At 36.3% G+C, this 14,246-nt stretch overlaps 1 protein-coding gene across 1 annotated transcript in view; it reads right to left on the bottom strand.

Moving 5' to 3' along the window:
- The window catches only part of TBL3 (transducin beta like 3), a 132,935-nt gene that overhangs the window by 36,546 nt on the left and 82,143 nt on the right, over positions 1 to 14,246 (bottom strand). Inside the window, exon 19 of the mRNA XM_053694484.1 lies at positions 1,673 to 1,776. Coding sequence (XP_053550459.1) covers positions 1,673 to 1,776 — 104 coding nt within the window. The remainder of the gene's footprint in view (positions 1 to 1,672; positions 1,777 to 14,246) is intronic.

The following is a 14,246-nucleotide window of genomic DNA, read 5'->3' as shown; positions in this document are numbered from 1 at the left end:
AAACAGTGCATTTATTAAAATAGCCAGTAGGTGGAGCTGTCCGCTTGTGTTGCAGCAAAGCCAAGCAAGCTGAAATTAATCAGTTTAACCAGACCTGAGCTATCAAGCAGATTTCAAAGGAACAAGACCTTTCTGTCTATAAATCAGTCCAGATTGGAATACATAGAAAGAACTGTTTGCAGAAAAATGCAAGTGAAGTCTGTGTTGTCTGATTATTTTATTAGGTTTATAATGCTGTTTAGCAAATGTTTTTGTTCATTTAACTTAGTTTAATTATATATTCTGTGTTGTGCGATTATTTTATTAGGTTTATAATGCTGTTTAGCATTTAGTCTTCTTTTCAAAGCTTTAAAAATAATGTATTGGGTGTTACTTATGACAATTTTGAGAGGGGCCTGGAACCTATCTCCCTCACTTCCCATTGACTTACATTATAAACTGGGTTTCAATTTACAATGGTTTCGATTTACAACCGTTCCTTCTGGAACCTAACCCCGGCGTAAACTGAGGGCTACCTGTATTGCAGATGTATAACAAAAACGTATTACTGTGCATTAAAAGTTAGCATATACCAATGTTCAGAAAGTGGGCTAGTAAGCTTTTGTTGAGCCTACAAGCTGTTTGGGATACTTTTCAACTCCCTCAAAGCAGGACAAAGTCAGTGATTGGTGGAGTTGTTCGACTGCCACTTCTGATTGGCTGAGCACCCGTAGCCTGTTCATAAGCTACAAAATGTATAGTTCCTGAGTTGCACTTAGTCCAATGGCAGGGGTTAAACACAAAGGTAATCTGGAAACAGTAGTTACCAAAATACGTGCGCTAATGAATTAGATGACAGTTTGTTTTTTTATAATTTAGACCGACCCTTTAATTCAATGTATTTTGTATCTATTATATATTGTATATAAATCATTTGTAAGGAAATGTAAAGCAACATAGCAAGTCTGTTCCTGCTGTACACTTGCCGGTTTTCTGTCAGGGAAATCCCCTTGAATAATTTTAAGAGGCTGTTTGTTTGTTTTTTTGGGGGGTGGGGGGAAATATCTAACTATATAATTTTAGGATGGGAACAGGAAGAAGATTTATTTTATTTTCCTCCTTAATTTAAGGCAGCACAATAACTTCTCTTCCTCTTGAAACTGTAGAAATATATTTGTTGATGTATAAATAGATCATGCTGTAATTATGGCTGAGCTACAACAAAAGAATTGAAAACATTTATAAACTACATGTCTACTTCCCTCTGATGCCTTAAAGCAACGCTAAAGTCAAAATTAAACCTTCATGATTCAGACAGAGCATGCAATTTTATACAACATTCCAAATTACTACTTTTATCTAATTTGCTTTGCTCTCTTAGAATCCTTTGTTGAAACTCATGCCATGCACCACTAGGAGCTAGCTGCTGATTGGTGGCTGCACATATATGCCTGTTGTAAATGGTTCACTTGATTTGTTCAGCTAGCTCCCAGTAGTGCGTTGCTACATTCAGCAAAGGAGACCAAGAGAATGAAGCAAATTTCATGAAAACAGTAAATTGGAAAGTTGTTTAAAACTGTATGTTCTTAATCCTGAAAGTAAAATTTTGGGTCTCATGTCCCTTTAAGATATGTTTTCTACTGAGAACAAAGAGTTTATTAACCGGTGCCTAAGTTATGTGACCCCGACTTACCTTTTATAACTGTGAGGACAGTATGAGGTTGATCTAATGATATAGCCAGCCCCAGAGCTTTTAGGAATCGCTTCTCATGTAAAAGGTTTGACAACTCCTGCTGCCTAAAAAAAAAGAAAAATGAAATACAAATTTATGTTTTATAACCTCTTAACAGCAGACAAACATAAGATTTACTATGTAGCACTAACACTAAACAAAGTAAAGTTAAATCATTTTTACCAATATTCAAATCTATGTATATATATATATATATATATATATATATATATATATATATATATATATATATATATATATATAAAACAGTAAGGATGTTTATCTCGTAGAAATCAAGAGGAAATACTGATTAGAGTCATAAAAATCACAATTAAAAATGGTTAATGTATATATATATATATATACACACACACACACACACACACACACACACGTGCAGATTTGCTAATTTTATAACATTAATAAAATATTTTAGTAGGCAGACATTTTGCAATACTTAAAGGAACAGTCATGCAATTTTAAACAACTTTCCAATTTACTTTTATCATCAAATTTGCTTTGTTCTCTTGGTATTCTTTTCTCAGTGCATTTTGATTTATTTTTTTGACAGTTAGTGCTAATTCATGTGTGCATATAGATAACGTGTTCACTTCTGTGGAGTTAATTTGGAGTCAGCACTGATTGGCTAAAAGGCAAGTCTGTCAAAAGAACTGAAATAAAGGGGCAGTCTGCAAAGGCTTAGATACAAGGTGATCAGAGGTAAAAAAACATAATTTATGTAAGAACTTACCTGATAAATTCATTTCTTTCATATTAGCAAGAGTCCATGAGCTAGTGACGCATGGGATATACATTCCTACCAGGAGGGGCAAAGTTTCCCAAACCTTAAAATGCCTATAAATACACCCCTCACCACACCCACAATTCAGTTTAACGAATAGCCAAGAAGTGGGGTGATAAGAAAAAAGTGCGAAAGCATATAAAATAAGGAATTGGAATAATTGTACTTTATACAAAAAAAATCATAACCACCACAAAAAAAGGGCGGGCCTCATGGACTCTTGCTAATATGAAAGAAATGAATTTATCAGGTAAGTTCTTACATAAATTATGTTTTCTTTCATGTAATTAGCAAGAGTCCATGAGCTAGTGACGTATGGGATAATGATTACCCAAGATGTGGATCTTTCCACGCAAGAGTCACTAGAGAGGGAGGGATAAAATAAAGACAGCCAATTCCTGCTGAAAATAATCCCCACCCAAAATAAAGTTTAATGAAAAACATAAACAGAAGATTCAAACTGAAACCGCTGCCTGAAGTACTTTTCTACCAAAAACTGCTTCAGAAGAAGAAAATACATCAAAATGGTAGAATTTAGTAAAAGTATGCAAAGAGGACCAAGTTGCTGCTTTGCAAATCTGATCAACCGAAGCTTCATTCCTAAATGCCCAGGAAGTAGAAACTGACCTAGTAGAATGAGCTGTAATCCTTTGAGGCGGAGTTTTACCCGACTCGACATAGGCATGATGAATTAAAGATTTCAACCAAGATGCCAAAGAAATGGCAGAAGCTTTCTGGCCTTTTCTAGAACCGGAAAAGATAACAAATAGACTAGAAGTCTTTCGGAAAGACTTAGTAGCTTCAACATAATATTTCAAAGCTCTAACAACATCCAAAGAATGCAACGATTTCTCCTTAGAATTCTTAGGATTAGGACATAATGAAGGAACCACAATTTCTCTACTAATGTTGTTGGAATTCACAACTTTAGGTAAAAATTCAAAAGAAGTTTGCAACACCGCCTTATCCTGATGAAAAATCAGAAAAGGAGACTCACAAGAAAGAGCAGATAATTCAGAGACTCTTCTGGCAGAAGAGATCGCCAAAAGGAACAAAACTTTCCAAGAAAGTAATTTAATGTCTAATGAATGCATAGGTTCAAACGGAGGAGCTTGAAGAGCCCCCAGAACCAAATTCAAACTCCAAGGAGGAGAAATTGACTTAATGACAGGTTTTATACGAACCAAAGCTTGTACAAAACAATGAATATCAGGAAGATTAGCAATCTTTCTGTGAAAAAGAACAGAAAGAGCAGAGATTTGTCCTTTCAAAGAACTTGCGGATAAACCTTTATCTAAACCATCCTGAAGAAACTGTAAAATTCTCGGAATTCTAAAAGAATGCCAAGAAAAATGATGAGAAAGACACCAAGAAATATAAGTCTTCCAGACTCTATAATATATCTCTCTGGATACAGATTTACGAGCCTGTAACATAGTATTAATCACAGAGTCAGAGAAACCTCTTTGACCAAGAATCAAGCGTTCAATCTTCATACCTTTAAATTTAAGGATTTGAGATCCTGATGGAAAAAAAGGACCTTGCGACAGAAGGTCTGGTCTTAGCGGAAGAGTCCACGGATGGCAAGAGGCCATCCGGACAAGATCCGCATACCAAAACCTGTGAGGCCATGCCGGAGCTATCAGCAGAACAAACGAGCATTCCTTCAGAATCTTGGAGATTACTCTTGGAAGAAGAACTAGAGGCGGAAAGATATAGGCAGGATGATACTTCCAAGGAAGTGATAATGCATCCACTGCTTCCGCCTGAGGATCCCGGGATCTGGACAGATACCTGGGAAGTTTCTTGTTTAGATGAGACGCCATCAGATCTATTTCTGGAAGCTCCCACATTTGAACAATCTGAAGAAATACCTCTGGGTGAAGAGACCATTCGCCCGGATGCAACGTTTGGCGACTGAGATAATCCGCTTCCCAATTGTCTATACCTGGGATATGAACCGCAGAGATTAGACAGGAGCTGGATTCCGCCCAAACCAGAATTCGAGATACTTCTTTCATAGCCAGAGGACTGTGAGTCCCTCCTTGATGATTGATGTATGCCACAGTTGTGACATTGTCTGTCTGAAAACAAATGAACGATTCTCTCTTCAGAAGAGGCCAAGACTGAAGAGCTCTGAAAATTGCACGGAGTTCCAAAATATTGATCGGTAATCTCACCTCCTGAGATTCCCAAACTCCTTGTACCGTCAGAGATCCCCACACAGCTCCCCAACCTGTGAGACTTGCATCTGTTGAAATTACAGTCCAGGTCGGAAGCACAAAAGAAGCCCCCTGAATTAAACGATGGTGATCTGTCCACCACGTTAGAGAGTGTCGTACAATCGGTTTTAAAGATATTAATTGAGATATCTTTGTGTAATCCCTGCACCATTGATTCAGCATACAGAGCTGAAGAGGTCGCATGTGAAAACGAGCAAAGGGGATCGCGTCAGATGCAGCAGTCATAAGACCTAGAATTTCCATGCATAAGGCTACCGAAGGGAATGATTGTGACTGAAGGTTTCGACAAGCTGAAATCAATTTTAGACGTCTCTTGTCTGTCAAAGACAGAGTCATGGACACTGAATCTATCTGGAAACCCAGAAAGGTTACCCTTGTCTGAGGAATCAATTAACTTTTTAATGAATTGATCCTCCAACCATGATCTTGAAAAAACAACACAAGTCGATTCGTATGAGATTCTGCTAAATGTGAAGACTGAGCAAGTACCAAGATATCGTCCAAATAAGGAAATACCACAATACCCTGTTCTCTGATTACAGACAGAAGGGCACCGAGAACCTTTGTAAAAATTCTTGGAGCTGTAGCTAGGCCAAATGGCAGAGCCACAAACTGGTAATGCTTGTCCAGAAAAGAGAATCTCAGGAACTGATAATGATCTGGATGAATCGGAATATGCAGATATGCATCCTGTAAATCTATTGTGGACATATAATGCCCTTGCTGAACAAAAGGCAAGATAGTCCTTACAGTTACCATTTTGAACGTTGGTATCCTTACATAACGATTCAATATTTTTAGATCCAGAACTGGTCTGAAGGAATTCTCCTTCTTTGGTACAATGAAGAGATTTGAATAAAACCCCATCCCCTGTTCCAGAACTGGAACTGGCATAATTACTCCAGCCAACTCTAGATCTGAAACACAATTCAGAAATGCTTGAGCTTTCACTGGATTTACTGGGACACGGGAAAGAAAAAATCTCTTTGCAGGAGGTCTCATCTTGAAACCAATTCTGTACCCTTCTGAAACAATGTTCTGAATCCAAAGATTGTGAACAGAATTGATCCAAATTTCTTTGAAAAAACGTAACCTGCCCCCTACCAGCTGAGCTGGAATGAGGGCCGCACCTTCATGTGGACTTAGAAGCTGGCTTTGTTTTTCTAGAAGGCTTGGATTTATTCCAGACTGGAGATGGTTTCCAAACTGAAACTGCTCCTGAGGATGAAGGATTAGGCTTTTGTTCTTTGTTGAAACGAAAGGAACGAAAACGATTATTAGCCCTGTTTTTACCCTTAGATTTTTTATCCTGTGGTAAAAAAGTTCCTTTCCCACCAGTAACAGTTGAGATAATAGAATCCAACTGAGAACCAAATAATTTGTTACCCTGGAAAGAAATGGAAAGTAGAGTTGATTTAGAAGCCATATCAGCATTCCAAGTTTTAAGCCATAAAGCTCTTCTAGCTAAAATAGCTAGAGACATAAACCTGACATCAACTGTGATAATATCAAAAATGGCATCACAGATAAAATTATTAGCATGTTGAAGAAGAATAATAATATTATGAGAATCATGATCTGTTACTTGTTGCACTAAAGTTTCCAACCAAAAAGTTGAAGCTGCAGCAACATCAGCCAATGATATAGCAGGTCTAAGAAGATTACCTGAACACAGATAAGCTTTTCTTAGAAAGGATTCAATTTTCCTATCTAAAGGATCCTTAAACGAAGTACCATCTGACGTAGGAATAGTAGTACGTTTAGCAAGGGTAGAAATAGCCCCATCAACTCTAGGGATTTTGTCCCAAAATTCCAATCTGTCAGACGGCACAGGATATAATTGCTTAAAACGTTTAGAAGGAGTAAATGAATTACCCAATTTATCCCATTCTCTGGAAATGACTTCAGAAATAGCACTAGGAACAGGAAAAACTTCTGGAATAACCACAGGAGATTTAAAGACCTTATCTAAACGTTTAGAATTAGTATCAAGAGGACCAGAATCCTCAATTTCTAAAGCAATTAATACTACTTTAAGTAAAGAACGAATAAATTCCATTTTAAATAAATATGAAGATTTATCAGCATCAATCTCTGAGACAGAATCCTCTGAACCAGAAGAGTCATCAGAATCAGAATGATGATGTTCATTTAAAAATTCATCTGTATAAAGAGAAGTTTTAAAAGATTTTTTATGTTTACTAGAAGGAGGAATAACAGACATAGCCTTCTTGATGGATTCAGAAACAAAATCTCTTATGTTATCAGGAACATTCTGAACATTAGATGTTGATGGAACTGCAACAGGTAATGGTACATTACTAAAGGAAATATTATCTGCATTAACAAGTTTGTCATGACAATTAATACAAACAACAGCTGGAGGAATAGCTACCAAAAGTTTACAGCAGATACACTTAGCTTTGGTAGTTCCAGCACCAGACAGCGATTTTCCTGAAGTATCTTCTGACTCAGAAGCAACGTGAGACATCTTGCAATATGTAAGAGAAAAAACAACATATAAAGCAAAATTGATCAAATTCCTTAAATGACAGTTTCAGGAATGGGAAAAAATGCCAATGAACAAGCTTCTAGCAACCAGAAGCAAAGAAAAAATTAGACTTAAATAATGTGGAGACAAAAGCGACGCCCATATTTTTTAGCGCCAAATAAGACGCCCACATTATTTGGCGCCTAAATGCTTTTTGGCGCCAAAAATGACGCCACATCCGGAACGCCGACATCTTTGGCGCAAAAGAACGTCAAAAATGATGCAACTTCCGGCGACACGTATGACGCCGGAAACAGAAAAGATTTTTTGCGCCAAAAAAGTCCGCGCCAAGAATGACGCAATAAAATGAAGCATTTTCAGCCCCCGCGAGCCTAACAGCCCACAGGGAAAAAAAGTCAAATTTTTAAGGTAAGAAAAATAATTGATTCAAGTGCATTATCCCAAATATGAAACTGACTGTCTGAAAATAAGGAAAGTTGAACATCCTGAGTCAAGGCAAATAAATGTTTGAATACATATATTTAGAACTTTATAAATAAAGTGCCCAACCATAGCTTAGAGTGTCACAGAAAATAAGACTTACTTACCCCAGGACACTCATCTACATGTTTGTAGAAAGCCAAACCAGTACTGAAACGAAAATCAGCAGAGGTAATGGTAAATATAAGAGTATATCGTCGATCTGAAAAGGGAGGTAAGAGATGAATCTCTACGACCGATAACAGAGAACCTTATGAAATAGACCCCGTAGAAGGAGATCACTGCATTCAAAATAGGCAATACTCTCCTCACATCCCTCTGACATTCACTGCACGCTGAGAGGAAAACCGGGCTCCAACTTGCTGCGGAGCGCATATCAACGTAGAATCTAGCACAAACTTACTTCACCACCTCCATAGGAGGCAAAGTTTGTAAAACTGAATTGTGGGTGTGGTGAGGGGTGTATTTATAGGCATTTTAAGGTTTGGGAAACTTTGCCCCTCCTGGTAGGAATGTATATCCCATACGTCACTAGCTCATGGACTCTTGCTAATTACATGAAAGAAAGTATATTAATAACTAATTAAGTGTTGGTTAGGCAAAACTGGGGAATGGGCAATAAAAGGATTATCTGTTTAAACAATAACAATTCTAGAGTAGACTGTCCCTTTAATTGCAGCTACATCTGAAGCTTGTACAATGTGACTAATGCTTCATTGATAAGAAGCTACAGCAATAACACGTGTGTGTTTAGTGAACTTGGATATTGAAATGTTGCAATTCATTTAAAACATTGCAGCATTTTAAAGATTGCAACTAAAATAACAATGAAATGTTGCAGGATAGGATTAAAAAACTTTACCTAGCAAAGACAGCAACAAGAGTTACGTGACATAAATGCAACACTTTGACATTTCATCACTGCTGCAGATAAATAGCGAGCTGTGAATCCCAGATATTTTTTCCAATTTACAGCTATTATCAATTTGGCTTCATTCTCTTGGTATCCTTTGCTCAAGAAGAAGCAATGACAGTTAGCTGAACACATAGGTAAGCAATGACAAGAGACATATGTGCAGACATTCATCAGCAGCTAGCTCCCACCTCTAAACATACCTAGGCATGCCTTTCAACAAAGGATGCCAAGAGAACTAAGCAAATTAGCTAAAAGAAGTAAATTTAAAATTGTGTTTAAAAGTATATGTTCTATCTGAATGATGAAAGAACAATTAGGGTTTTCATGTCCTTATAAAATAAACTACGAGTGCCATCTACTATAACAAAGAATTGGTGTCATAAAGTAGTTTTCTTACATGCATAGTATAGATCAGCAATTAAACACTACATTGAGAAAGGGCTATGTACAAAATAAAGATTTAAAAAAACAAATTTTGCGGAGCTTTTTTTGTATGTTTTTCTAATCTCTTATGCTGAGCACAATTTGGGACAGATATAAAAAAGCTTCTGCACTGATCAGTCAATCACTGTGTAGCATGTTGCAAGGTCTAGTAATTTGACGCCTGGATTATGCATTTAAAATTCTCAAATAATTCGAAAAAACACAATTAAATTACATGTTTATTAAATGTTTAAATTAAAGGTTTAATAATTATTATTATTTATTAAATGTTTAAATTAAATCAATTAAATGTTTTTGTTTTATTGTGCATAGTTAAATATCTGATGCGAAATTCTATTGTGTTTTATGTCTTTAAAGGGACAGTCTAGTCCAGGGGTCGTCAACCTTTCGGACCTCAGGGACCACTAAACTCACAATTTTGAATCCTGTGAACCACTAACATGATTTTTTTTTTTTTTTTTTTTTAAAAGGTACAAACCTCTATAATGTGTGTGTGTGTGTGTGTGTGTGTGTGTGTGTGTGTGTGTGTGTGTGTGTGTGTGTATATATATATATATATATATATATATATATATATATATATATATATATATCTCAAGAAAATAATGAAGGATTCCAGGCTTTATTATTCAAAGTTTGCCAAGGTAAAAAACCTTGAGTAACAGAGTCTCCAGAAAAAAAAAAATCTCTCTATAAACAAAGCCTAACATGTTTCGGCAAGTCTGGCCGTAATCATAGACATATCCCTCCTTCTAAGAGGGTGTGCTTTTATAGGGCAATACTCCGCCCCCATTTTTAAAAACACAATTAATTTCAATTTACCTTTACACTACCAGTGAAAATGTTCTAAATACCTTATAACATACAATGTGTAGATATTATATAAATAAATGCACACATTTGTTTAGGCTTATTAATCATCAAAGCTGAACAAAAGAAAAAAGGGGGGGATGTTTTGCAAGAATATACACACGAGTAATTTTAAAACAAACAATTATCTCCCACTATAATGAGTTTAATATCTAGATGTATCACACTTAGTAGTTACAATAATGCATATGTTGTATATAATATATTGCACTCCCTGTTATTAACAGTGTGTTTATTCCCAATAATTTATTACATCAAATTGTGAATTAAATCCTTCCGGAACCAATGTTTTTAATTTATGGATCCAGTAGATTTCCTGTCTCTTAAGTATTTTTTGTTTACTACCACCTCTTCTTGGCATGCGAACTGCTTCAATGTTCCACTTAAATGTTTCAACATTTTTACTGTGTATCTCAATAAAATGTCTTGAGAGTGCTGAGCAATGTATGTCATTAGAAATATAACCTAGATATTCCTTAATCCTCGTACGTATGTCCCTAGTGGTTAATCCAACATACTGTTTATGCTCTGAGCATTCAACCAAATAGATTACAAATGTGGAAGAACATTTTACACATCCTCTAGTGGTAAATGTTTCATTTGTTACATAGGATCTAAAACCATCCCCTTGTTTCAAATATACACAGGATTTAAAACGAGATTTACCACATTTATAAGTGCTCACAACATTCAACCATGAACTGCGGGTACTTCGGTCAGGAAGCATGCTTGGTGAAAGCATATTGCCAATTGTCTAGTTTCTAGAATATATGAAGTCGCAACCATTTTCCACTACATGTTTCAGAGTATCATCTCCATACAGTATGGGCATGTATTTTTTGATTATGTTGCAGACTTCTGAAAATTGGTTTGAATATTTTGTAACAAATTTTAGACCTTTACGTTCCGGTCTCTGCCTTTACCAAGCATTTGCTCCCTATCCAAAGAAGCAACTTCTTTTGATAATTTTTCAACCATATTCTTATTATATCCTCTCTCTTCAAAGTGTACCATCAAATCTTTAGATTCCCTTACAAAATCTGAGTTTAAGCTACAATTCCTTCTAGCTCTAAGGAGGCATAAGTCTTTTATACGTATTATGGCCAGTGAGAACTCAATGTGCAGTAATTCAATAGCACATCGAGACACTATAAATGTACACTATAGCGGATAAGAATTATATCACTATGCCTTCACTCATTTGATATTTATAACAGTGGTTCCTATTGGCCCATATAGCCAATTCCCATCACCTTATGATATGCCTAATGACATTGACCTAAGGTGGCGGATACTCATTGATCTATTACATCCCCTTAACAGATCGGGAATTAGTGTATAAACATGCACACTGCCAGTATTGACTAATGTGCTGTCTTAACACTTTGCTGAACGTTTGTTTACTCATTCAACCTGCTTTACACGATCACGGATCAGATGGTCCGTAAGCGGAGTATAGCGCTGTAGTCATTGGCAGATTATGTCGAGGGCGTATACAGGTCTGATGACGTGCGCCTATTAGAGATCGGTGCGTCATGTGTACGTCCACTATTGGTTGATGTGCAGTCTGTGTATACCGTTACAGTTCACCTTCAGTAAATGGATTTTAGATTGATTAAAAGCCTCTAACATCATATATTTATGCATACTTCAGTCCCGTAAATGGATATTAAGGTAACACTCACAGTGATAGTTAATGGGTCTCATTATACAAATATATATATATTTTTATCCAAGCGCTCAATGCTACCAACCGATACGTTGGTGGTCACACTATCGACGAACATTCGATCAGCTGTGTACTACTAGCAGCTAGTCTATAGAGTATATAGATCAAACTAAGGTTAGGATTTAATCTATAAGAGTAAGCTTAGTAGAGAAGATTTTCTATGAATACAATGTTGTCATCGCATACACATACATGCATACGATTGGGTAGTTACAAAGTTACATTTTATACTTCTACTTCATATATATATCTTGGCAAAACATTGCTGTTAATTGCATGAATATTCGTTTATATTAAATTGTTGTTTATTATGTTTATGATGTTTTTAAAGAAATATATACATGTGAGAAATACTAACACTGTGGTCTGTAATCACCTGTGAATCATGTGACCAAATAAGGTAAATGAGGGTGTGTCTGCCTAACAACTTTGTCCATTGGTCTCACTTGTATATATCTAGTAGCAAGTATAGTATAGTTTTATCAGCCTGAGGAAACAGTACTGGATACTGAGAAACGCGTTGCTGTGTTTTTAATGTGTTCAAATAAACACTTTTATTCATACAACTTGCTACATTGCCTCTTTTGGATATCCCTGCCTGGTGTTTACCTGAAATTGCTGGAGTTGAAAATACACCTGACTCGTAAACAGCACTGCTATCTTGTGACTACCCACTGGCATTGGGGGAGACATAGCCTGAGAGGAGAGTTATACCGGACAACTCTGAGGTTCTGGCCTGCCCAGCTCGCATCACATCTTGGTGCTTTGCTAAACGTGAGTGCATCAGAGTTTCAATTTATTTGCGGATATATCTCACAGAATTATGCTATGTGGCGCCTTCTCTGTTTCTCTATAGAATTTACTTCATGTGGACTGCCTTATACCTCGAGGAGAGCTGCCTAACACTGCTTTAAACTGCATCTTGGATACTCATTGGACTGTTTGGTTCACTGGGACATTATACATATATATATATATATATATACACACACACATTTTCTATGTTTATATATACAGGTGACTTCTATCTCTGAGATTGATATAGCCCTTATACAGTATTGTGGGCATATATATATATATATATATATATATATATATATATATATATATATATATATATATATATATATATATATATATATATATATATATATACTTTTTGTGACATCTCTGTGGGTTACCTGTACAGTGTACTCTTTTTGATAGAGCCCCTATTTTATACTCAGTTTGGGTATATAATACCTTATCATGTGGAATTGCTGAATATAGGGAGACCACATCTACAGTCAACCATTTATGATTAGGCAGCCAATCAATTGTCTCCATTAGTCTTAATACATGTGTGGTGTCCCTAATGTAACTAGCTAGCTTTTTCACAAGGGGTTGTAAATTACATATCAAGCCACTCAGACATTGGTTCCAGAAGTGAACCAATCCCTGTGACAATCGGCAAACTTTGAATAATAAAGCTTGGAATTTTTACATCATTTGGACGCTTGGAATCCTTCATTCTTTTCTTGATATTATCTGGAGCCCGGGGAGCTCCATTCCTCTACCAGAGCGTCCAGTGATGTCATTTTCCCGGGACGGAAAGAGGGGACGTGATTTGCGAGTGCACCAGGAAGTCATGTGACGGGACAGTTCTGTAGGCCTTGTTCCGCGACTGTGGAGTGGATGGCTAAAGAGACACACAGGAGAAGCTAAGTTTTCAGTGGAAGAAACGCTGGAGATTGAACACTGAGGACAGGATCATTATATTCAGGATATGCCGATATGGACCTGAAGAAGTGAGTAGATGATTTGACCTGCCTATAAAGTTCACGCTTCCTGTATGCTGTTGCCTCCATGTTGCCTACTACATGTCTGTCGCTTTTATAGCTGCTTGCTAACATCGACTGTGCACAACACTTTATCAGCTTTTTACCATTACCTCTCCTCCGGCTATAGACTATTTAATGTCTTACAGAGAACCTATTGATAGCACTCCTGAGCTGTTTTTTTCATATATATATATATATATATATATATATATATATATATATATATATATATATATATATATATATATATATATATATATATATATATATATATATATATATATATATACACAGTGGATATAAAAAGTCTACACACCCCTGTTTAAAACGTCAGGTTTCTGTGATGTAAAAAAATGAGACAAAGATAAATAATTTCAGAACTTTTTCCCCCTTTAATGTGACCTATAAACTGTAAAACGCAATTGAAAAACAAACTGAAATCTTTTAGGTAAAGGGAAATAAAAAAATAATGTGAACACCCTTAAACCGATACTTTATTGAAGCACCTTTTGATTTTATTACAGCACTCAGTCTTTTTGGGTACGAGTCTATCAGCATGGCACATCTTGACTTGGCAAGCTTTGCCCACTCTTCTTTGCAAAAACACTCTAAATCTGTCAGATTGCGAGGGCATCTCCTGTGCACAGCCCTCTTCAGATCACCCCACAGATTTTGAATTGGATTCAGGTCTGGGCTCTGGCTGGGCCATCCCAAAACTT

This window comes from Bombina bombina, chromosome 11 (genome assembly GCF_027579735.1).
Source record: "Bombina bombina isolate aBomBom1 chromosome 11, aBomBom1.pri, whole genome shotgun sequence".
Lineage (NCBI taxonomy): Eukaryota > Metazoa > Chordata > Amphibia > Anura > Bombinatoridae > Bombina > Bombina bombina.
This window is presented reverse-complemented; position numbering and strand designations above follow the sequence as displayed.